General features: G+C 38.5%; 1 protein-coding gene across 4 annotated transcripts in view; it reads right to left on the minus strand.

The window, feature by feature from the left end:
* Positions 1-27238, minus strand: part of PTPRC (protein tyrosine phosphatase receptor type C) — a 120216-nt gene that overhangs the window by 26939 nt on the left and 66039 nt on the right. For all 4 annotated transcript variants that reach the window (XM_067027438.1, XM_067027444.1, XM_067027437.1 and 1 more), the window contains 6 exons: positions 26687-26830; positions 19175-19294; positions 14420-14575; positions 13028-13242; positions 8046-8106; positions 365-473 (listed from right to left, as the gene is read on the minus strand). In XM_067027438.1, the coding sequence (XP_066883539.1) occupies positions 365-473; positions 8046-8106; positions 13028-13242; positions 14420-14575; positions 19175-19294; positions 26687-26830 (805 nt within the window). The remainder of the gene's footprint in view (positions 1-364; positions 474-8045; positions 8107-13027; positions 13243-14419; positions 14576-19174; positions 19295-26686; positions 26831-27238) is intronic.

Consider the following 27238-nt stretch of genomic DNA (forward strand, 5'->3'; position numbering starts at 1 on the left):
GTTTTCGTAAAATGTAGTTGTTCCTGGACAGAGGAATGCATATCCTTCCCTAGATACTTCTCTCCTTTGTCATTTCTAGATCTCTCTGACCACTTTGTACTAAAAGAAAGACACATTCTTTTCATTGGTTATTATTAAAGGAAATCCGTCCAATTATTAGTGAATGTAGAAAATGTTAATATTTAATATAAACCAATAAGACCATGTGAAAGTCTTTGATCAAAAGGTCAGTGATGTCCTGGACTTCGTGCTATCGTCTCTGAATTCACATTTTTCACTTAGTTGGTTCCAAACTGGCCTCATAGATGGGTTTGCATCATTATTACTACTATTATTACTTCTTCATCTTAAAATCAACTCTTACCTGGATCTTTTTTTTTGCAGATCATAGATTTTATAGAGAACAACAAGCAGGGCTATCGATGTCACAATAATCAGAAATACCAGAAATATGATCAGTGCATTAGAATTATCTAGAAATGAAAAAGGACACATAAAGAGAGCTTATTATGTCAAATATTTTGCTGGATTCTTTGAAAAAAATCACCTTACAGTTTAACGTTTTCATTTCTTTTGAAGTTTTCAAAAAATACAATTTTTAGAATGAGATCAAAGACAATACATTCCTGATTTTTTAAATCTTGCCTATATTGTTCAGAACCAATAAAACATTTCATATTTTAAGAATGACAGAGCATAGAAGAGCAATTCTCTTCCTTCCTATCAAATAATGTCCTTCTATGAGATACTATCATTTAGATTTCATTCTCTTTCTTTCACTCACTCCATTGTGAAGGGACCGAAGAGGTAATCTAGTTACAATTCTCAGAGAGAACCTCCTATAGTTTAACTTTATATGCAGAAGTAGGTAGCCTCTTAAGGGGATCAGAAATGTCTCTGCCCCACAGAGATAAACCTGCTCACTGAGGTATACAATCAGTTAACCAAGGGACAAAATTATTGCATTCTACAGTTGGGATTGGACTTACCCTGACATGTATTTTCACTAAGGTTTAATGTGAAATCACACCCTTTCTTGGAGGAAGGGCAGAGAAAAGAGAGTGTATTGGAAATATCCTCTGCCCTGGATAAGTAGGTCATACTGTTTGTCTGCAGTGAAAGTGCAGTAAAGTACCACAGAGGCATTAGAGAGCCAGATTTAGCTCCGCCACTTCCTAGCTGGGACCTTGGCCCAAATCCTTATTATCTTTGCGTCTCCATCTCTAATTCCTAAAATGAGGCTAAACGAGTTTGATTCACTGTAAACTTTTAGCATCATGCCTGGAGCATAGTCAGTACTCATTATTCACAATTCACACAAAGTATTTTGAGTCTTTAATGTGTGTCAAACACTGACTTAGGTACTTACGATGTCTCAGAGAACAAAACAGACAAAGACCCCTGTCCTCGTGGGACTGATGTTCTGGGACATAAGACAGAGAGTTAAGAATATACACGATAAGTAAGCGAATGGTAAAGTAGGTTGGAAGATGATAAAGACTGGGAAGGTAAGGAGTTAGCTAAGGAGGTACTGGCGGATGCTTGTTCTAGGCACAGATGTAGTTAGGTGAGAGCCTGGAGGCAGGAACATGCCCCGTGTCCAAGAAGCAGCAAGAATCCAGAGAGGCTGAAGTGGAGGGAGAGAGGGATAGGCAGCAGGAAATGCCATTTGAAAATATAGCCAGGAGTCGGCGGAAGACGAGGGTCAGGTTGGAGGGCCTTGTAAATCACTTTAAGGTTACGTTGTTTTGTTGTTGTTGTTTGTTTAGTTTCGTTTTGTTTTTTTTTTGCTTCACTGCATAACTTGTAGGATCTTAGTTCCCCAACCAGGGTTCAAACCCAGGCCCACTGCAGTGATAGCGCAGAGTCTTTACCACTGGACCACCAGGGAATTCCCGGTTACACGGGTTTTGGGGTTAAATGTGTAGCACTTGCAGGATTTTGAGTAGAGGAGTAATAAACTCTGACGTGTGCACTATACAGATCCTTATGACCCCTATTGAAAATGCCATAACCCAGGCAAAATATGACAATGGTTCAGATGAGGTTGACGGCCCTGGAGTTAGGGGAAGTAGTCATCCAGCGCTACAGTGAATGGAGATCAGGAAGGCTGTGGGCGGAGCAGCCTTCTGAGGGGAACAGAAGCTCAGTTTTGGATTTGAGAGTCTGAAAGAACAATTAGATGCCCAAGTGGAGGCGCCAAGTAGGAAACTGGATATGCAGATCTGAGGCTCTCCTACCATAAATCTCGCGAGAAAGGGGCTAAGACTGGACATTAATTTGAGTCTTCAACACAGAGCTATTACTTAAAGCTATGAGATTGACTAATTCACCAGGAAATTAAAATTGGATAGAGAGTAAAGAAATCCCAAGACTGAGCCCTGAGACACTTCAGTATTCAAAGGTTGGAGGAGAAAGGTGAAACCTGCAAAGGGACTCACAAGTGACATAGGATGAAATGAGTTTTACTGTTGGGAGGTGCAGGGGGTAAAGAAATAGGGTGGCAGCCGAAGAGGAAATAGGGTCAAAAGAAATATTGTGGTTGTTGCTGGTTTTTGTTGGTTTTTAACAACTGCTTCTTGATGAGACCCATCCAGCACAGAGGGGAAATCATGATGCAGGAGAGAAAGAAGGGAACTGTTACACCCGGGGTTTTGGTGGACAGGATCAAGGGATCCAAGAGTAATTGCAAGAGAGTGGTTATGGATTAGGGATTAATGGTTAATCCATAATGATGGATTGTGAATTGACATCATGCACAGAGGGAGTGGAGCACCCAAGGGGATGAGGGGCAGCCCATCAGGGTTCACTACCATGGCCATGGTTCACGAAGAGAGGGAGAGACTTAGTGTTCTTACTATGTTCAATGAGGAAACAAGTTCAACCCTCTTCAATCATGTTTCTAAGGCAATACAGAAATTGTACGTTTGGGGCAGGGATAGGCTGAGAAGACTGGGTGTTTTGAAGGAAATATATGGTAAGCAGAATTCCAAGATATGGTGCCCAAGATTTCCAGGTCCTGGTTACTTCAGAAAATACTAATCTAGGTACTGCTGCAAAGCGATTGTGCAGAGAGAATTCAAGCGTTGAGTCAGTTGGGACTGGAAGATATGGAACTTGTTCTGGGTGAGCCCAAACTAATCATGAGTTCTTTAAAAGCAGAAGTCAGAGATCTAAAGCACCAGGATCCCACACACTGCTCTGGCCTGAAGATGGAGGAGTTCAGGTGGAAGGAACATGAGGGGCCTCTGGGAGCTGAGTGCAAGCCCTGGTCTGCAGCCCGCAAGGAAATCGGGTCATCGGTCCCACAACAGCAAGAAACAGCACTCCCTCAACCTGGGATGACCTCGGAAGCATTTTTCTGCATGTTCTCCAGATAAAAACTCATTCTGGCCAACATCTAGATTTCAGCTTTGAGCAGAAGACCTGGTCACATGGAGCCGGAATTCTGACCTACCGAATTGTGAGCTAATGAACGGGTGTGGTGTAAAGCCACTGAGTGTGCAGTAATTTGTTGGACAGAAGAGAAAACTTATACAAAGCATTACCTCCCTGTGATTTTGCCTGAAGACAGTCCGTATAGCTCAGTGTGACTGAAGCACACCCTCCTCCCCTCCCTGGCTTCCTTCCTTCCTGCCCGTGGCTGACACTGGCTGACTCTTAAGCACACCCCTTTTCTCTTCCTTCTGGACCAGCTTTCCTTGCTGTTGAGTGTGTCCAGGTAACGGAGATAAGGGTAGAAGTCATATAAGCCTCTTCTGAGTCTGATGCTTCCCCCCTCTGGGGAGACCCTTCACGTCCTCTCTTCTCCAAACTGCTGGCTGGATGCCGGTTGTCATCACAAATTCAGAAGCCACGCGTGGGAGAGGCCAGCCCCCGTGTCAACCTGGAGTTTTGAATGGTGTGTGGAGGAGAACCGCACCCTCTACATGCCCACAAACATCCCCAGTTGGTGTGGAGTAAGAGATAAATGTCTATTCTGTTACTTCACTGGCATTTGGGGGTTTATCTGTTATAGCATCCATCGTTGCCTTAACTGATTGGTTTATCTGTCACAACATCCATCGTTGCCTTAACTGATTGGTTTATCTGTCACAACATCCATCGTTGCCTTAACTGATTGGTACCGCTCTTCATCCCATACTGACTGAGCAAATGCTACGTGTCCTAAAACTGTGACGATCTCTGGGGATATGAAAGAAAATAGGGCATTAAAAGGCACCAGTTCTGAGGGAATTTTCCTTATCTTTGGGGGAAAACAAAGGCTAGGCAGGTAAATAAAATAATTATATATTTTCCTTATATTTAAAGGAAAAAAATAAAGTGGTAAGAAAGTAAGGGGAACCTATTTTCTATATGGTCCGTGGAAGACTTCTGAGCATGAGACATTTCTCCTACAACCAGAAAGATGGAGTGACTCAGCCAGGCCAACGGCTGCCCAAACAGCATGTCTCATGCTCCAGCTGTCTAACTGGAAATTCATACAGACAGGAACATAGAAAATTAATTTCAGATGGAGATTGTTAGATGTCAGAGCTGAGTCTACATCCTGGCTCTGGCATTTCTTTGACTCTTAACACGGGGCAAACTGAGTAAATTGTCCAAATTTAAATGTTCTCATCTATAAAATGGGAATGATTTGATCTTCTTTAGAAAGGTGTTGTGAGGTTGCCTATACATGTGTCGTGTATGTGTCTATATCTATATTTATGTCTATATGTATGTCTATCTATCGAGTGGGAAAGAGACGGCCAGCAGCACATACTAGACATTTTGCAAAAAATCGCACCAAATGGTGTTGAGTGAGCATTGCAATCATAGCAATTAATTAGGGCTGTTGGTTCTATAGAAACATGACCTAGCATCAGATGTGCCTCCATAAACTGATTAATAATAGAACAACCAAGGCTTCAGATATGTCTCGTGGCTTAAGACTTGCTCTTCTCCCTTCTCCCTAGGAGCCCCTGTAACACTGACCGAGGCGAGGATCCATGATGGCAGACAGGATGGGAGACGGGGAGCCAGAGGTTGAGAGATTTTGACAAGTTTTGGAAGGTAGGAAACAAAGGAGAGGAAGCCACAACCAGAGAAGCATGTGGTGACGAGGGACACACACCTTCCCGAGAACACCTGGGCCTCAAGCTCCCAGGTGCCATGGACAGTGGAAGCCAATCAAAAGACCAAAATGGCACGATCGAGTGTGTATTTACAGCAAAACCAGGCATCTCTTGAAAGACACACCAGGGAGGGGACACAAGGCTACTCTTTCGAAAAATGGGATGGAGAAGGTAAGCGTCTAGAGGTAAAATCAGGCTCCGAGTAGAGCAGGGAGGAGGCCTAGCATGGAACGGAAGCAAGTAAAGGAAGTGTCTGCATGTGGAATGGTTGGACACTGGCCCTGTGCCCTCCCCTGAGGGACCATCCTGCACTCTCCACCCTACGACGAGGGCTAGTCGTGGACTCATTTCTGGAGATTATTAATGATGCCGGAGAAAATAAATCAGTAACAGCACAGAGAATCTCCTCAGTCAATATGGCCCCTTAAGGACCACAGAACTTCTAATCACCTTCTCCCCTGTCTCACTGTAACTATGAACAGACTGCCCATGAGAACGGAACTCTCAAAGAAACCCTCAACACAAAAGGCAGATGCCAAAATAATACATCAACCCGTGATTCCAAAATGTGACTAAGACGAGCTCCAAAAAGACTGCAAAAAGAAAGTGGAACAAAGAAAACTTCCCGGAGATACAAGTCTCCAGGTCACGAAAGCCAATAGCATCCAGGAAAATAAGTGAAAAAGACCCATGTAAGACCAAGAATAAAGAGGAAAGCCTAAAATTTCTAGAGAGAAAATAAAATGTGGGAACATATGAAAAGAATGAGAAACAGGATGGCATTAGAAATTAATACTGGATGCAGGGGAACAAAACTGAAATACTTTAAATTCTATAGTTTTAAACTTAGAATCTATGCCAGAGCAAAATATTGATTGTGTTAGAATAGAATACAGATATTTTCATGCCTGCAGAAATTAGAATATTTTCTTCTTACACTAGAAGATATAAACCAGTAAAATTAAAAAAAAAAAAAACATGAGATTCAAATACAGCAATTCTAAACTGGGAAACTGATAAAGGAAAATTTTATGATGGTACCCTAAGAGAGTTCCAGAAGAAAAGGACCCCAGGAGTTCAATTGGGAATGTTGTCAAAATGCACATGATGGAATGTGATACCAGAGAAACTCAGTAATACATTTCTAGCAGCTGTGCTTTTGCAATTCGAAACCCAAGACCTCCCCTGGAGTAGATGTCAGTATTAAAATGTGAAGACATCATTTATCTCTTATGAGAATGCTATTGTTAGCAAAGAGTTAATACTTTTTCTGCTTTATGGGAAAAAAGGAGCATGGGATAACCCTCTAGCTCCACTGAAGTAGAAATCTGATAAAGATGAAATAGTGGCTGTGTCACCAGGCAACATTGCTAAGTAAATGCAATCCCTGATTTCTAAACGGCATCTGGACAGGAGGGTTATGTATGAAGGATGGTGTCCTGGTGGGAAGCCCTGGCCTTGATTTCCCTGAATGCACTACCCCCTGGCACATCTTGTTACTGGGTTCATCCCTGTGGGCACATCTGGTAGCTATGCCTGTGGAACTATTATAAGAGAGACGTGGGGCTTCTAAGCCGGGGTCGCTCCCACACATATGGCCTCAGTCTTATAGCTCAGTTGCCTCTAGAGAGTCGAAGAGTTCATAGTCCCTGGACTGCAGCGGGCAATGCTACCAGTATTTTCTTGGCCAGACCCCCTTGCTGGCTGTGTTTCCCACTCGGTGTTTCTCTGAGGGAAACGGTGCCAGGCTTGGCCTGTTAAGATAGGAGTATGAAATGCGCAGGGGAGTCTATGACTGCAAGAATAAATGCTGCTGCTATAAGTTATGTACATAATCGGAAAAACTCAATGAAGCTGTTGTCATGGTAAGGGCTTATCAAAGAAAAGTATAGGGAAATAAAGTCAAAGATACTTGGCTGAATTTGTTTGGCATTTCACATTAGGAGCTTTTATTGTATAAGTCTGAGCAGAAAGAACTAAAACTTTGTATGGGACTTAGTGAAGCAGTTTGGAAAATAAGCTGCTTTTATGTCTTCCCTCTTTGGAAAGACTTGGGAAAATGGAGCATTAATGATTGTGCACCTGCGGGTAGTTGACAAAGATGGAGAAGTGGCAGGTGACATCAGGTGCTTCGTAACACTGCACCGGGAACATTGAATTGAATTGAATTGAATTTACAAAGCTAAAAAGTAGAGAAAACTTAAAGCAGTGTGCTAAGTCTTCTTCCTCCACAGGCTCAGATCAATAAGCAACATTAAAACTCTAGAAAGAGCAGCAGACAATATCGCTTTTACATATGGAGGAAACTATACGAGAATTGAAGACAGAAATGGTGAAAAGTGGTCATTTTGGGAAGCAGAACGACCGGTGGGGGAAGGTGACACACAGCTTTCTTCGTTTCAGGGATTTTTTTCTAGAGTGACCTTTATTTTGATTAAAATATTTTAAAATATTAGTGACAAAACATGAAAAAGCCACACTGTTATTAGGGAATGCGTATCCTAGCTCAGTTGGGTAAATCAGCACAGATTTGTATGTGACGCCTGCTTCTGCTAAGCAAATGCTTGAGGGACAGAATAAAATAAGGTGACAATTTCTAACACATACACAAAACAAACGCGCTTGTTACTAACATGAAGTAATGCCATAAGCATAATCATAATATTAGTCTGTGCAGATAAATCCTTTATGAATTATTTTATGAACTCTTTTAATAATTTAATCTCTTAATTTGAATTTAAGGTATTATATTTTAATATGGTGTTCACCTGTACATCTGTCTGCACACACAACTTAAAATATAATGTTTTTGGAAAATCGATAATATAAACATTTAATAATTAAACATGACTAGGAATGTGAAATAATACAGCTAAGTGCTACTATATATTGAATATAAATATAATAAAGAGCTAAGTGACGACTTACAAGATGTTGATTGTGAAACAATTTTTGGATGACCAGGATAGTGTCCATTGTGATAAAAGACCTGGATTTCAGTAATAAAAGAGAAGATAGTTTTCTAGTGTAAACTTATGAATCACAACATAACACATACGCATTTGTCATACATTGTTGTTTATTTTCATAAAAAACTATACTGGTTAGCTTTAAGTTAAAGTTGAAACTTCAAGATTATGACGATACTTTATTATCAAAATGTTTTAAAGGAAATATTTACCAGTGAAAAAGATATAAAAAAATCTTAGCCCATTTAGCAATAATAATAATAATAATAATAGTTATAATCAGCAAGAATAAGTGAAAATGAAGGAATAAAATCCAACACATCAAAACGTTCATCATTTAAAGTTCATTCCCTATTAACAGGCTAACATCTTCACATTTCTTTAAAAAGGAAATTCTGCTGTATACTATTTAGAAGAGTTATGCATAAAACGTACCGAAAAGTTTTTAAGGCTACGTGGAAACAATATAATGTAAGAAGCACAGTATTTATATTCAAGTGATACTTAGTTCACAAGGGTAAAAATGATAAAGAGTGATGATACAGGGTAAACTCTACAGTATAGACATAAGTAGTTCAAAATATTGAACACAATAAAGCAAAACAATTTAGATATACAAGGGAAACTGCATGCAGCAAGAAAGCATTAAGAATCTTCAGCAAAAAAACAGCTGAAGCAAAAATAGATCTGAATAGTATTAATACAAGAGATTAATAATAGATCTGGAAAAGATATATCTAAGCTTTTACCCCATGGAGGGTATATAATATCCTCAGTACTCACAGAGTATTCATAAATATTTATCACACACTGAGATGTAAAAAATACTGTAGATTCCAAAGGGAAGAAATTGTAAAGGTCAATTATCTTTTTAAACTAATAATTAATTGCAATAAAAAATTCAGGAACCAGAAATGTAGAAAAGTCTCTTTAAAAAAAAAAGATAAATTAAAAATTCTTCCAAATTACAATTATATACTCTTTAGAAATTATCAATAATAAGAACAATCTACTTTAAAAATCCAGTTATTAAATTTTATGTCAGTCAGTGAGAAATTAGTAATAAGTAATATAGACATGGGATAGAGTCAAAATTTTACCAAAGAACAATCCGTAGCTTAATTTTTAGTTAATAAAAAAGAAAAGGAGAAAGAAATAAATGGTCAAAAATCACTTTCAATGCCCAAACTAGCAGAATATCAAAATCAACCTACAATAAAAGAAAGTAATACATTAACAATTATAAAAACAACTGTATTAATTTATAAACCAGAGATCACAAAGATGAATAAAACTAAAATGATTGCCCCCTCATGAAGGTATACATGTAGCAGTGGATTCTGAAATAAACATAAAAACAAGTGATGCGAACTGCAGTGAACAAGATAAGAGGCAGCCTTTTGAAGAGTGAGGAGGAGAAAGGATAACTGAATAAGTGTCTCCTAATTTGAATTTTGAGATTACGTTTTAATACGGTGTTTACCTATATTTTTCCAGATAGCTTATCATGATTGACAAATGGGAGAAGAAAATTCTAGAAAGAGAGGAATGTTGAGTAAAGTGCCTAAAAGAGAGTAAAACCTGTGTGTTTTTTGAGAAAAGAAAAGGAAGCCAGTGTGCCTGGAGCTTCCTGGGCACTGAGGGAGGTGAAGTGAAATGTACAATAATAGGTAATAACAAAGTATTTCTTTTATTCCGACTCTTCTTTGGGAAAATATAAGTGGCACACTCACTCAAAAAGGATAACATACCTGAAAAGAACAGTAGTATCCAAAGATAACGTAAATGATTCTCAAAGAATCCCTCTGTGTTAAAGGGACTAAAACACATTTTTCGGTGAACGAATAATTCCTGCATTATTTGAAGTTATAAAACACAGAAGAACAGGAAAATGTCCCCAACCTGTTTTATCAGGTTAGCATAACCTTCATACAAAAATGGGAAAAGAATGATGCGTGTCCCCACCTATGCCAGCGTCGCCTTCACCCACTTATTAAATGACCTCATTTATGAATGTCTATTCATAAAGGCTTAATAAAATATTAAGCTGTTGAGCTCAGTAATACTTTAAAGGAATAATACACAATGACGGAGCAAGGAATTTTTCTTGGAATGTGACACTGGTTCAACATTAGAAAACCTGTCACTATAATTCAGCGTATACACAAATCACACCATAGCATCACAACCATGGCAGACCCAACACAGTACCATTAAAAACATTTGATAAATTCCAACCTACGTTTCTGGTTAAAAACAAAAACAAAACAAGAAAGCTTATGTATACCTAAACACTTCTTTAAGTGCCAAGAATGTGAAGCAGATTGTCAACATGACGGAAGCAGTCAACTGTGGAAATTCCCATTAAACCAGAAATAAAAGTGAGAGATTTGACTGAATACAAATAAAAGGGGAAATTGTGTATGAGTGAAAGTGCTATAAAGAAAATTAAAAGGCAAACTATACACTGAAAACAAATTTGCAAGTCATAGGACAAAGGGGACAAATATAACATACTTGTTATATTTAGGACAAATATAATAAAATTATATTATTAATAGCCAAGAAGCATTCCCAAAGAAACCTAGACAAAGGAGCAGGAAGGATGTTACTACAAGACAAATAACAAAAACGATATTTCTCCACAACAGTAAGTAAGGAAAACCCATAAAAACAAAAAGAGATGCCAATACCATATTCCACCCACTAAATATCAAAGGAAAAGGGGATGGATGGGCAGCGTTGGTGAGATTCTCCAGAGCAGTTATTTCACACGCTGCCATGGGAACGGCAATTTGGTAACTTCCACAGGGAAAAGAAAAAGGATCATAAAGAATCTCAAAATACATGTAAATTCCTTTTGACCCAATACATTCATTTCCGGGAATTGATTCAGACAGAAATGATAAAAGACATATTCAAAGATGTTGTTATTTCCCAGTGAGAGTGTTTGCTGACTGTTGTCAAAACAGGCATAGTTAGTAGAATGTGATAAAGCCATAAGATAGAATCTTATGCAAACATGAGAAACTAGTAGCGGAAAATTTAACGTGGAAAAACGTTTGCGATACAGTGACTTATGAAACATGCAGTTTATCAAACGGTGTGCTCATATTAAGGAATTTGTGACATCATGGAAAATCTACATCTGTCTCTCCCTCTAGTTCCTGGCACAGAGCTCCCGAAACCCTTGTGTCTCCTAACTGATAAGAGCTCTAGGAACATTTTTTGTGTCTCCTAACTGATAAGACTCTAGGAACGTTTTTGTCTTTTGTCTTTGACCCTGATTCGTGACACAGAGCTGCAGAAAACCTTGTAACTTCCAGGGCGACAGTCTTGTACTCTATGGAGCTGATTCTGGGTGGGGTCCTGGATGGCTCCCACACGAGGGCTGGTCACCGGAAAGCCCAAGCCGTGATTAATCTCGAAGTTTCAGCCCCTCCCCTCCCCCATTCTCTTGAGAAGGGAGAAGGGCTGAAAATGGAGTTAATGATTTATCACGCCTATGTAATGACGGCTCCATAAAATCCCAGAAGTATTGGGGTCAGAGAACTTCCAGGCTGGGGAACACACTCACACCTAGAGGGTGACACACGACCAATTCCACGGGGGAGGACAGAGGCTCCTGCACTTGGGACCCTCCCAGACCTCACCCTACGTATCTCTTCATCTGGCTGTTCACCTGTATCCTTTCTCACAACATTTAATAAACTGGTAAATGATGTAAGTGTTTGCCTGAGTCCTGTGAGCTGCTTTAGTGAATTAACCAAACCCAAGGAAGTGGGTCATGGGAACGCCTGATCTGTAGCCAAATCGAGTTACAAAGTGGTGGGCACTTCCTACTCGTCATTGGCTTCTGATGTAGGGTGGGGCCAGTCTCGTGGGACTGAGCCCCTCACCTGTGGAATCTGACGCTACCTCTGGGTACATGGTGTCGACACAGATCCTTGCTTGATGCGGGGAAAAACCTTCACACATCTGGTGACCAGAAGTGTCAGACGTGAAGTGTTTCAGGTGTCCGGTTTTCTTTGGAAATGCTTCCCTGTGTTTCTTATAGTGACGAACACACAGGAGATAGAATGAACTGAGGTTTTTCCCTACAGCAGGAGGAAAAGACTGAGTTTTCCCATTTTAGAAGGATACACACAGAATCTGATCGGTGGGCAGTGAGCTTATGGGTGAGCTTTTTAACTCTCTGTGTACACTGCTATTTCCTTACATTTATTTCTGCTTTTTTCTAATCTCAGTGTACCCGTAAAAAATGTTTGTAATTTAAAAAGTCACATTAGTGGGCTTCTCTGGTGGTGCAGTGGGCAAGAGTCCACCCGCCGGGGACGCGGGTTCGAGCCCTGGTCCGGGAAGATCCCACATGCCACGGAGCCACAACTACCGAGCCCGTGTGCCACAACTACTGAAGCCCACGTGCCCAGGGCCCGTGCTCCACAACAAGAGAAGCCACCGCAATGAGAAGCCCGCGCACCGCAGCGAAGAGTAGCCGCTACTCGCCACAACTAGAGAAAAGCCCGCGCGCAGCAACGAAGACCCAATGCAGCCAAAAATAAAATATATAAAACATAAAATATTAAATTTTTTTTTAAGTCACAGTAGTAAAGATAAATAGCCTAGATGAATAAAAGTTATGGCAACGGAATAATCTGTGCATAAAATGTTGTGCTTCTTGACACGGGAGCAATAATTTAGCTGTAAGTAAATCATGTTAAAGGTCAAAAATAATCCAACAAAATATGTTGTAAACAACTGTATTATGTACTAGACATGAAAAGTTTGGAGTCAAACTTTTACACTTCTAAAGTGTGATTCCGTTAGACATCAGAGCTTCTCAAGCTTGAGTGAGCACTGGTGTTAGTATTATTTAAATGCTGCAGAATAATCACTATAGCGTATATCAGTAATGTATGATTATGAAAATTGTAATCTTACCTGAAATGTATATTCTGTTAAATATTGAAGATCTTCTACCAAGAATCTGCACTCCTGTTGTTTTAATTCTTTTCGAGCCAAGTTACTTCCAATACTGACATTCAAATGATACTGCCCTGTCTTGGGGCCGTTAGTGTCTTTAGGAGGGCTACAGCTCACGGCCATACTGTTATCTGTCTTCCTTGAAACACGCAAGTCCGTGACCTCGCTTGGACCTATCAAAATGAAGAAATATTTGTTATTTTTAATCATTTGGTAAATGCATATTTAAATTACTGGACAATACATGTGTACAGTATAAACTGTTTTGAGTGCTTATTTGGGGGTTACAGATGGGGAAGTTAGGATAGAACAGACATAAGAAGCTATAACAAAACATCTGAAAATAAATAACACATTCATTTGATGAGTATCAGCATGTAAGTTGTACTTGAAACCATGAAATTTTTTGCAATTCCCCCAAAGAGAGTGTGTAGAAATAGAAAATAGAGAAGAAAGGAGTGGAGGCGCAGGGAGGTGAAACCCCGACGGCCTACAAACAGTCCAGGTCCTCCTTTTGGAAATGCTTACATGACCCTGGTGATACCTGGCTGGATTCTTCAGCAGCAATGACTCATCTTTGTTTCTGTGATAGCACAGACGTTCAGGAAAATAACAAAAGCATAACGCTTAAGGACCTGGACTTTTGAAACCGGAACTTAAATGACATTAAGAGCATTTTACATCCGGCCCTGAAGAGGACAATTTTTCTTTGTGAGCCTGGTGGTAGGGTCTCTGGAGCCATAGCTGTTGCCTTACACAGGAGTATTTCTTCTGTCCTGACCTCATGGAGTTCACATTCTCCCCAGAGACAGATCTAGCTTTGGACCTGGAATCTATGGAGCCATCCCACGGGGTTGGGGGGGGGGGGGCAAGAGCAAAATGAATGTAAAACGTGACATAAAATTAAAGAGTATGTAGTTCATTGTAACAGAGAAGAAAATGCTGACAAAATATTGTTTTATGAGGTCATGCAAGCAGTGGATGCTTTGTGAGTGAGGCGTTCTTGGGTGTCTGATAGCAGGCGATATTTCTAGAGAATAAAGAAAACAATAGATAACGCATTTTTATCTACGTTGGTTAGATACTTAATTGTCTGAAATCTTATAAATTGTACCTGTTCATATGCCCTCAGGCTTCATTCTTACAATTCTATGATTATACCTGAAGGATACAGAGAAAACTCAGGATGAGAGTTTTTATATTGTTGTGTTTTAAATTATTATAAACCCTAGATGTTAACAAATGTGCCAGGTCAGGGTGTTTCTCAAATGAAGCATAAAGGTGGACATGTTGTGTTAACGGTTTAGACTTTGTTGTTCATAGAAGAAAGCATTAACGCTTATAACTTACGTGTTGCTTTTGTTTCAGCTGCACATTTCACATCAGTTCCATGACGTTCTATTCTTCCTTTGACAGAGGCATGTAATGTTATCTCATACTTTGTAAAAGGTTTCAAATGTTCCAAATTGATTGCGTTTATGGTATTATTCAGAGTGTGGCATCTTTCTGCTCAGGGGAAAAAATGGAAACATTTAGTAAGTCATCAAAATTTAGGATTAGCACATATTTAATTTAGAGTCTACAGTAAATCATTCCAAGCCAACTCCAAACTGAGTGATTGAGAAATGCAAACGTCCTTGGTGCTCAGAAATACAAACAATTATCAGCAAATGCATTGAACAAATGTGATCACTATAAACTCAAATATTCAAAAGTGAGGTTTCATATAACTAATTTGGTACATAACATATTTAATAAGTTCAGGCATATTGTTTATCTATGGTCTCTTTTCTTTCTGAGAAAACACAGCTCATGGTGGATATTATGAAAGTCTTTTTTCCAATACTTTGGCAACCCTTTTTCTGATACTTAACCTCCAAACTTTGAACTTTGGTATGAGCCACTGTTATAGACTTCAGATACAAAATCCGTTTGATCACCAGTAACTAGGTATCCTCTGCCCTATTCATCTGAGCACTACCGTAATTCATGGGAGCTGAAACAGTGAAGGAAAGCTTCACGCTGGCAGTAGAATCGGAGCTGTTCATTGAAAGATGAGTGAGGCTGAGTAGGTGTAAGGGAGGAAAGGAAATTTTACAAAGGAAAGAAGGAGCATTTCTAGTTCAGGCACGAGCCCAACTAGGATAGCAGACTCTGGCTGGGTAGGAATGTGGGAGGTGGAACCTTGCTTAAGCAGATGAGTTAGCGCTTGTGAAGCTGAAAAATCACTAGCCACTGACTATTTTTGAGTGGCCAAGTGCCACCAAGAAAGACAGGTTAAAAGAAGGTTAGAGAGGAAGCATGTAACAGTGATAATAATAATAATACCAGTAGTGATAAAAACAATGAACAGACGATGCCGTGTTCCAAGCACATCTTGAAGTGGTCTATGTGAATTAATTCACCATCACCACAACGCTATAGGTTGGCACTCTTGATGTCATCCGATTTTACAGATGAGAAAACTGAGCCACAGAGACATTAGCAATCTGTCCATGATCTCACAGGAAAGGAACAACAGAGTCAGGATGAAACTCGGACACTGAGGTCCCAGAGGCCATGCTTTACCCTTCACCGCCATGCATATTGTCTGGGGTAGAAGAGGGGGACAAGGGTCTGCAATGGGGTCAAGCTTTTTCTTCCTCTTGGACACTTTAATTCTCTGGTCTAGGTGGACATGCCAATGGACTTGCAGAAAAAGTGTAAGGGAAGATTTAGCACGTGCTAATATCTTGTCTCAGTTACTTATCCATGACATGGAGATTATAGTAATATCTCTACCTCACCATGCTAAACGGTAGCATGCTTTGATGCTAAACAGTAAGTGAGATAAAGTGTCTGTTCTAGCCTGGTTAAGCATCTATTTTCTCAGAAATCTGCAAAGCTGAGTTAGTTGATTTATACCTGCCAGCTCAGCCACCCTGTCCCTAGTGAGAATTGTCCTTGAGGACAGGAAACGTGTGAGTTCTAGAGAGAGGCAGGTGGCACCCCCTGACACCTTATATGGTGTCTGGCTGTCAGGGCAAGGATCGGCTTCTAACCCAGCTACAGTCCAAATGTCAAGATGTCATTCTCAAGGTCCATCTGGCTTCCACTCAGTGACCTAATTTTGTATGATTGTATCAAAATAAGTTGACAATTTTGACTGCATCAATATAAGTTTCATTTATGTTGTTCTATGATGCTTTCATCTTAGCCAGCTTGACAAAATCAAATTGTTGATTTAATTTTGAACAACACATTTTTTTCCAAAAGACATTGCTGTTTGGGGAATCAAAGTGTTCAGTGCTTGGAAAGATGGTTTGGAATGTTCATTTCCAGTTGCCGGGTTTCAAGCTTTGGTTGAAAGGTCAACACATTTTACACGAGCCTCTCTGCCTCCACGTGGGATACCTTTCCTCAGGACCCTGAGGTCAGAAGCACTAGTCGAATGGCACAGGTCAAGACTTTATTAGACTTAGTGATGACATTTGGTTTACCTTAGGGCAACAGGGACACGTCTAGTTTCAAGTCATGCCTGTTGCACTGGAAATGGCTAGATAGATACTGGCTTCGTCACGTGTCACCTCTTTGCCTTTTACTAAATACCTCAGGAAATCCATTAACAAGTTCCCAGTTTAAACTGCTCTAAACTATCTTCCTGAACACCAGGCCAAGTAGTATAAACCCGTTGATCCCCAAAGGGTTTTGCACTGCCACCTCCCAAAATAAGAGGTAATTTTTCTCTTACATTGTTTAAGCAAAGAGGCAATCAACAAAATCATTTCCAATAACATCACTGCGATGTGGAAGGGTGCACACTGGTTTCAATAACTTTTGAGAAATAGTCCTTTGAATGCAACAATGACTCAGGGTCTCTTCCCTCTTACTGAGGAAACTTCATTGTCACTTGGCAGTTTAAGTTAATACAAAATACTGCAGATGCACAAGGTGTCTCATGCTCAAACATGAACTTACAGTAGCAAAAAAAGCACAGTCCAGGCTGTTGAATTTGAGCATTGATTTTAAGTTCTGTGATCCTCAGGGCATCGTATGAACTCTGAACATATCCATGCATCTATCCTCTCAGAGCCATTGTTGAAACGTTTAACAAAATCTTAAAAAACTATAAAAACACCCCACAAGCAGAGGAAACTAAATAAATGTCAGTTACATTTTTCTACCTCTTTTAGTCTACAGCTTTCAGAGTTGCTGCGATGATTAAATAACAAAAGGAATTTAATACCTAATTAAAAGTAATATAAATTGCCATAGGAGTTCACTGACTTTCTTCCTGTCGATTTTTAATAGTGGTTTTATTTGAAATAATGAGAGTAGTTAAAAGAATTGTTCTAACAATGCTATACTCCGATCATCTCTCTTTGACTTAGCTAATACAGAAAAGGGTTTCATGACCTGTGCTCGCGATGAACCAGAAGACGAGAGAGAGCACGCTCCTCTTCCCAGCAGTGGAGTATGATGGCAACGAGAGACAGAGGACTGGGGATGAGCTGTTTCCAAAGGGCCCTTTGAGCAGAGTCAGTGCACGAGCCACAGTGGAGACTGGGTTCAGTTAGTTACCAACCAAGTTTTGGAGAGGACACACAGAGCCAGATGTTGCCTACCTGCCCCTTCCCTCCCCACCCGTTCTGTTCAAGTGTTATATTTGGAGAGTCATACATTTGGGTAGCACTGAATAAGAAGGAGCTGTACTCGTTGCAAAAATCAAACAAAAACTCGTCTGACTGCGATAACTAACACAGTCCGTCCTTCTAAGCCTAATTATTCAAATACAGGTTTTTTAAACGGTATAGAATACAAAGAAGCAACAAATATTGCTCCATAAATTTCCACCATAAATTCTGGCATACAAAATACTCCATAGTAGAGAGAGAATATAGAAAGTAAGGAATACAGGAAGGGATAGTGAGAAGAAATTTCAGAAAAGAGAAAAGAAAACCAAACTATGTGCTCACACAGAAACCAAGCAAAGAAAGTTTGTAGGAGAGGTGTCCAGTGAGGCAGACTGTACTCCTGTAATCTGTCAGATTATAGACTGTCTTCCTGTCATTTCCATTTTTCATCTTCCCATAAGTTCCATTTTTCCTTTCTCATACACATAACTTTTCGAATTACCATAACCTCAAATACATTGCCTGTATTTCTTCTCCATAGAATTTGCGTCCTCTTATGCTAATTTGAAAACTACACGTGTATTGAACTTTGCTTTAGTCGTTTGATTATTAAGATTCAAACAACAAGCAAAAACAATATGTTATCAAAATATAAAATAACACACTGGAGATAAGTGGCTTTCTACTTTTCAAAATTTGGAAATTTATGTCTGGTTCCTATGCACCAAACAAAGAGATGGAATTCTGTGAGATGTCCAACTCAATACTACTTTAAGCTACAGGTAAAGGATTGACAAGTGGGCTATTCCATGTGCTGAGTTTGTTCTGTGATCCACGATCCCCACTGTTTTCTACAAGTATTTTAGATACTTCACACCGTCCAGGAGATGTCTGGCCTCTTAAATAGTGTCTCATTTGGAGCAACTAGGCCAATGGTTGAACTAGTCATAGCACATTTGGGGGGGGGGGGCTGTCTTTATTTCTGCACAAGTTCTGCAGAAGTTAGTTAATGCTAACTAGAACTATGTTCCAAGATTGCACCTGCCATCAAACTCTGTGACTAAATGGGCATATGTTCATTTTTGTTCACCCAATATTTTGTGTATATCAGCTGGGGCATGCTTTGGAAGGTGTCGTTTGTAGTCCAGAATGATGAGGTCAAACTAGTGCAGCTCCCTTACATCATTTTTGGAAGACAGATATGAGTATTCTCTTCCAGAGATTTTCTTTCTCTAAGCTTTGGAGTGTAACGATTAGAACTAAGAAGATCAAGAACAAGAAGTGAGTATTGGGGATATTCTGAGATTTGGCCATTTCAGAGGCTGGGCAGCCTGTAGTGAGTAGAGGTGGTTCTAAAACCAAGGCGTACAGAATGCCTGTCACGGTTGTTGTGTAGAGAGCTCCATGGCTCACTAGCTCCATCCATATGTGGAGTGCTTTCCAATTTTTTATTTATCTTTCCTGATATGGAATTAAATTCTATAAAAGTTACCTGAAGCATTCTTATAACAAAGAGTGAACGTATGAAAAACATGTGCTGGCGGTCCCCAGGTAATCCATCCTTCATGTGCACTGAAGTTAGAACAACTCACATTCTGAGGGATTCCTGGATCTGTTGAAAGAATAAGAATATAAAATATAAGAAACAAGATGTGGAGAAAACGTTCTTCATATTATTAGCATGCATTATTAATAGCCATATTTTGATTAATTAAGAACTGATGATGAAAGTAAAAGAAAGATATCTGGTCTTATTAAGTTTGATAAGGTCATGTAACAGTGTCACTCCAGGGTGACATTGTGGACCCTAAATGTTCCACTGACTTGAAGAGATCTGAAAGCCCTTCTTCCTCTCATTTATATTATCGTCCAGCTATCTTGGGATGTCTAGATTTCCCTATGCTGGAAATCTCTCACTGGTAGGGCTGATAAAGTTAACAGTCAGTATTGGAATAGCACTTGTCATCACTTCCAGTAACTAGTCATCAGAACTTGAGGTGAAGAATGTAAGAAATGCTTAAATCAAAACTACAAGGTAATCTAAAAAAAAAAAAAAAAATGTCATGAAGAGATTAGTGGTAGGATGGGAATAAAACACAGACCTACTAGAGCATGGACTTGAGGATATGGGGAGGGGGAAAGGTAAGCTGGGACGATGTGAGAGAGGGGCAGGGACATATACACACTACCAAATGTAAATTAGATAGCTAGTGGGAAGCTGCAGCATAGCACAGGGAGATCAGCTCGGTGCTTTGTGACCACCTAGAGGGGTGGGATAGGGAGGGGGGGAGGGAGGGAGATGCAAGAGGGAAGAGATATGGGAACATATGTATATGTATAACTGATTCACTTTGTTGTAAAGGAGAAACTAACACACTATTGTAAAACAGTTATACTCAAATAAAGATGTTAAAAAAACAAAAAACAAAAAAAAAACTACAAGGTATAATTTACATGGAAACCCGCCCGTTTGGGGTATAGTTGGATGGGTTTTGACAAAAATATGCATCGATATAAACACCATCGCTATCAGATATAAAACATTTCTATCCAACCAAGGAAGTTCTTCTGTGGCCCCTCCCAGTCCACCCAGTTCCCTCGCCCACCCTCAAACACCCTCGGAACTGCCTTCTATTACTGTAGATTAAATTCGTCTTTTTCTTCATTTCATATACATAAAACCAAATGGTGAGTGCATTTTTACGTCCAGCACATTGCACTTAACAGAATGTTCTGGAGATTCATGAATATTGCTGTATGTGTCAGTAGTTAGTCCTTTTTATTCGTGAGTAGTATTCCATTGTAAGGATAGACCACATTTCACCTATTCATTCAACTGCTGATGGACATCTGGGGTGTTTCCAGGCTTTTGGCTACTATGAGTGAATCTACTATGGATATTTGTGCAGAAGTCTTTCTGTGGAAAGGACATGTCCTTTCTTCTTTGGTAAATACCTGGAGTGAAAGTTCTGAGTTATTACTTTGCATTCTCACCAATAGTATTGTCAGTCTTTTTCATTTTAGCCATTTTAGTTGGTGTGTGATATCATTAGCATCTGGTTGTTGTCTTAAGTTGCATTTCCCAGTTGACTAATGATTTTGGGAAAATTTTTATGTGCTTATTGATCACTTGTGTATCTTTTTCTGTGAAGCATATGATCAAAATGCTTGCCCATTCTTATTTTTTTATTTTGCGATACGCAGGCCTCTCACTTTTGTGGCCTCTCTGGGACGCGCAGGCTCAGCGGCCATGGCTCACGGGCCCAGCCACTCCGCGGCATGTGGGATCTTCCCGGACCGGGGTATGAACCCGCGTCCCCTGCATCGGCAGGCAGACTCTCAACCACTGCGCCACCAGGAAAGCCCGACGCTTACCCATTTTTAATTGGGTTACTTTATGTCTTATTTTGTATTTGGAAGAATTCTCTATATATTCTCACAAAACTCTCTGTTGAAAAAATTAATTGTGAATATTTTTTCACAATGTATGAATTGTGAAAAATTTTTATTTCCTTAGTGACTTTATTCAAAGAGCAAGAATGTTTAATTTTTATGAAGTTTGACTTCTAAATGTTTTTCTTTTATGATTCTTGCTTTTTGTGTCCATCTAAGGAACAAATTCCTTAAGCTAAAGTAGCAGAGATTTTTCTAATGTCTTTGTCTAGACACTTTATAGTTTTAGCTTTAGTGTTTAGCTCTGCAATCCATTTGGAGTTAATCTTTGTGTTTGTTGAGAGATAAAGGCTGATGTATTTATTTTTTCTATAGGGATAATTTTTAAAAATCTAATAATGAAATAAATACCCCAATAAATAAATAACCAAAAAAAACCTTCCCCCCACTGAATTGCCTTTGCACTTTTATAAACAATAAAATATTTTTTTCCTGGGATTTCTATTTTGTCACAGTGATTTATAAAGACTGTACTAATTTTAGTATTTAATATCCAAAAGCATTACATTTTTGCTAGTTACATGAGGACATAGTATTTCTGTAGGTTCATTTTTTTCTCATGGTTTTGAGTTGTTTTGGGGGCTACCGGAGACATGGATTTAGGAAGCTGCCTTACTCTCAGCTAGCTATCCCTTCCACATGAAATTCAGAATCACTTTAGTACAGTCTGTCAAAAGTCCTGTAATATTATAATTTATAAACAACTTCAGCAATGAGATAGATTTCAGGATCAATACAGAAAAGTCCATTGTATGTCCACACACTGGCAATGAACAATCTGAAAATGGAATTAAGAAAACACCGCCATTATAAGCAGGAATAAATTTAAACCTAGGAATGACTTTAACAAAAGAACTATAAGACTTGCACACTGAGAACTACAAAACATTCTCCAAGAAAATTAAAGAATACCTAAATTAATGGAAAAACACCCCATATTCATGGACCAGAAAACTAACATTGTTAGGATGGCAACACTCTTCAAATAGATCTACAGATTTAACTCAACCTCTGTCGGAATCCTGGCTGGCTTCTTTGTAGAAATTGACAAGTTGACCTCAAAACTCATATGGAATTTCAAGGGACCTCAAATATCCAAAACAATTTTGAAGAAGAACAAAGTTGAAGGACTCACACTTTCTGATTTCAAAACTTACACAAAGCAACAGTAACCAACAGTGTGGCACTGGCATTAGATGTATAGATTAATGGAATGGAAGAGTCCAGAAATAAGCCCATCATTATTGTTAATTAATTTTGACAAGGATGAAAAGAACATTCAATGGGAAAAGAATAGTTTTTTTCACTAAATTGTGCTAGGACATCAAAAGAATGAAATTGGACCCTTACCTCAAATCATAAACGAATATTAACTCAAATGGATTAACAGAGCTAATTTTAAGACTTAAAACTAAAAAATTCTTAGAAGAAAACATAGGGATAACTCTGTAAAATCTTGGATTTGGCAATGAATTTTTAGTTGTGACATCAAAAGCATGAGTAACAAAGGTAAAAATTGATAAATTGGACCTCATCAAAATTAAAAACTTATAAGCTTCAAAAGCTATCAACAAAGTAAAAAGACAACCCAGAGAACTGGAAAAGATATTTGCAAGTCATATATCTGAATTGTGTCTAGAATATATAAAGAACTGTTACAACTCAGTGAAAAATAACCCAACTTTTAAGAATGGGCAAACAGTGATAAAAGATATACAGATGGCAAATAAACAGCTGAAGCTATGCTCAAGATCATTAGTCATTAATTCAAATCACAATGAGATACCATTTCACACCCACTGGAATGGCTAAAATAAAAAAGACAATAAGTGTTGGTGAAGATGTGAAGAAATGAGAACACATACATTGCTGGTGGGAATGTATAATTGTGCAGCTGCTTTGGAAAACTGATTGGCAGTTCTTCAAAACGCAAAACAAAAAGTTGCCATACAACCCCCAAATTCCAATCCTAGGCAGAAACACAAGAGAAACAAAGACATATATCTACACAAAACTCGTACACAAATGTTCATAGCAGCATTATCCATAATAGTCAAAAAGTGTAAACAACTTCAATGTCACTCAACTGATAAAGGGACAAAGAAAACAAGGTACATTCATACAATGGAATATTATTAGACAATAAAAAAAACGGAAGTATTGATATGTTACAACATGGATGCACCCTGAAAACAGTACACTAAGTGAAAGAAGCCAGACACAAAAGACAACACATTATATGAAATGTCCACATTAGGCAAATCCATCAAAGCAGAAAGTAAATTGATAATTGCCTAGATATGGGAGTGGGAGGGAAATGGGGAGTGACTGCTAAAAGATACCAGTTCGTTTGCTGTTGCTTGTTTTTTTGTGGGTTTTATTTTTATTTTTATTTTGGTGTGATGAAAATGTTTTAAAGTTGATTCAGGTGATGATTTACAACTCTAAATATATTAAAAACCACTGACTTCTATACTTTTCATGGGTGAATCATACAGTAGGTGAACTAACAAAAGTTTGTGTGTGTGTGGTTTTTTTTTAAGAATGTGGCTTCTTTTGCAATGGTCTTGAAAAATTTCCCCTGTTGCCTGAATAAAATGGCATGTAAAATGGCTAAATTGCTATTTTCAAAGGCTGCAGGATTCCTGCACTACTGGAACAAATCTTACTGAATAATGGTGGGGTTTTTTTAAGACCTTGCTTTTTTAGAGCATTTTTGAATTCACAGCAAAATTGAGGAGAAGGCACAGAGATATGCACAACGTCCCCTGTTACCAACATCCTCCACTTGAGTGGTACTTATGTTACAATTTATGAACCTACACTGACACGTCATTATCACCTGAGTCCATAGTTTACATTAGGGTTCACTCGATGTTGTACATTCAATGGATTTGGACTAATATATTACATGACATGTATCCATGATTACAGTGTCATACAGAGTACTTTCACTGACCTAAAATCCTCTGTGTTCTGTCTATTCATCCCTCCGTCCCTTCCAACTCCTGGCAACCACTGATCTCTTTACTGTCTCCAGTTTTACCTTTTCCAGAATATCATATAGTGAAACCATATGGTATGTAGCGTTTTCAGACTGGCTTTGTTCACTTAGTGATGTGCATTTAAGGTTCCTCTATGTCTTTTCGTGGCTTTATAGCTCATTTCTTTTTAGTGCTAAATAATATTCCATTGTCTGGATGGACCACAGTTTATTTACCCTTCACTTACTGAAGGCCATCTTGCTTGCTTCCAAGTTTTGGCAATGATGAACAAAGTTGCTATAAACATCCTTGTGCAGGTTTTTATGTGGACATGAGTCTTCATCTCCTTTGAGTAAATACCAAGGAGTGTGATGGCTGGATTGCATTGTAAGATGATGTTTAGTTTTATAGACACCCTCAAAATGTCTTCCAAAGTGACTGTACCATTTTGCATTCTTACCATCAATGAATGAGAATTCCAGTTGCTCCCCTTCCTTGCCGACATTTGGTATTGTCAGTGTTCTAGATTCTGCCCATTCTAAAAGTGTGCAGTGATATCTCATTGTTATTTTAATTTCTCCACTTACATGTGATGTGAAGCGACCTCTCATATGCTTATTTGCCATCCATATAACTTCTTTGGTAATTACATATTTTATAATGTACTAAAGGACCCACTTTGCTAACAGTTCATTTACTATTTAGTATCTATGTTCATAGGAGAGACTGGCCTATAGTTGCCTCAGCTCTGCCCAAGTTTGGTATCCACATAACAGTAACCCTAGCCTATTCCCCACCCTAACAATAATCAAAATTAGTTGATAGATTTCCATGATTTCTATACTGGGGAAGAGTTTGAATAGGATAGGAACTAATGGTAAACTTACCTTTCTGGTTTTTCTTTTTTAAAGGGCAGGTGAGGTAAGCAGACAGGGAGTGTGAAGAGATTGGAGAGGTATTAGACTATTATTTTATATATAACTCCAATTTTCTAATTCTTCCTAGGCAAATATCCATAATTCATATGTTCTAGAAAATTATCCATTTTACCTAACTTTTCATATTGGATGCAAGTTTCTTTATAATCTGTAAAATTTCTACTGTATTTTTAATTTCCTTTTTATAATGCAGGGGGGGAAGGTTGTTTTGCTAGCGGTCTATTTTATTATTCTTTTCAAAACCAAGCCTTTAAATTGGTTAGTAAATTCCTGCAATTTTTGTTTGTTCCTTTTTCAATAATCTGTACTCTAAACTTTGTTATTTTCTGCTTTCTTTGCTTTTGTTTTCTGGTCCTTTTCCAAGCACTCTCCAATGATTTTCATTCAATAGAGAGCAAAAGTTCTCTATAAATGTTAAAAGATAAAAGTTATCTCTATAAAAGATAAAAGTTTTATCTTTTATCTCTATAAAAGATAAGAGTTCCCATAAAATGTCACTTGATCTTAATTAAGGCTACAAATTCCTCCCCCCAAATATGTCTTTACTTTACTCAAGTCTGAATATCTTTGTTCCAACAGGTAAATTTAAGCCATTTAGATTTATAGTGACTTTTGATATACTTTGACATGTTTCTGTTATTTTACCTGTTTTCTACTTAGTAGTCTCTCTCTCCCTCCCTTCGTGCCACGGTTTTCTTCTTCCTCCCCTTCCCCCTCCCCCTCTTTCTTCTTCCTCCCCTTCCCCTTCCCCCTCTTTCTTCTTCTTCTCCTTCTCCTCCTCCTCCTTCCTCTCTCCATCTCTCTCCCTCTTCTTCCTCCTCCTTTTCCCTTCTTTCTCCTTTTCCTCCTTTAACATGAAGAATTTTTTTTTATTCCACAACCTTTCTTATACTGCTGATAGGCAATGCCATCTATTTATCTGTCTTTCATGTTTTTAGTGGTTACTCAGAAGTTGTCTTGTGCACAATTAACATATTTTCCTAGCAGATTCTAAATTTAACTGGAATCTCTTTACTTCTACTACAGCGGTCCCCAGCCTTTTGGAACCATAGACAAAACTGAAATTTTAGCACTTTTCACTTCTTCTCCCCTCCATCTTCCAAATTCTATTATTTTCCAGAATTTTATTTTCCAATTGTGATTACTTATGATAGCCGGGTTATTATTTATATTGCTGACATTTTAGTAATAACAATTGTTATTTTGCCATCATCACCTAGCTTTACCATTGCGTTTTATTAGCTTCTTAAAGTGAGCTTCTGTGCTCATTTTACTCCTATCAGAGGCAGGATTTGATAGAGGGGGCAAAAGATGCAGGACACACCAAGAAGGGAACGCTGCTACGGGAAGAAAGAGGAAATAAAATGGGAAACACATGAACAAGCATTTCACTTACCTCACAGTTTTGTTTCCACCCCAACCTCACAACAGCCTACAGTTTGCAAAAAACTTGATGAAGGTTTGGATTTGCTCTCATTTATTTCTGAATTCTTACTTTAAAACGGACACAAAGCCATTTTCTGAAACTCTTTCTCCAAATCCATAACATCTTTTTCTGTGATTCTCAATGAATCATAAGAATATAAAAGGGAAAGAAATTTAACATATAAATGTAAGTGATATACTCACCTCCAAAATCTGTTTTAATAGTTTTATTTTGTCTAATAAGAAACTCGTTATTATAGGATACTTCTGAACTACAAGAATAATTACTGTGGGGTTCAAGATTGTCCTTTTCAAATCTGTCACTTTTATTATATGGATTAAAGTCACCTAAAAGAAATAAGTATTGCATATGAGTATATGAATACAATATATCCCACTTAAATCTCATTTCGGTTTTATATCTATAATTAATATCTATTAGATTGAAAACCTATACAAATGGTCAAAACAATAAGTAAAAGGACCTGATATCAGCGATAATACTGTCTGATTTTGCTACACTCAATTTGAAAGAAAACATTAAGATGTAGAACTGAATTTGAGAATGTAACTAATTTAGCCGGTGAAATGAGGCATTAGTTCATTGTTCTCTGTTCAGAAATTGAGATTGCACTTGACATAGCCTTTACCTAGCAGATATCTTAGATCATTGCTTTATCATCAGTCTGTCATACATTTGTCCTTGTTTTCCTCACCCTGCTCGTGTCCGAGCCAAGCATCTTCCCCGTAACATGA

This window comes from Kogia breviceps, chromosome 1 (genome assembly GCF_026419965.1).
Source record: "Kogia breviceps isolate mKogBre1 chromosome 1, mKogBre1 haplotype 1, whole genome shotgun sequence".
Classification (NCBI taxonomy): domain Eukaryota; kingdom Metazoa; phylum Chordata; class Mammalia; order Artiodactyla; family Physeteridae; genus Kogia; species Kogia breviceps.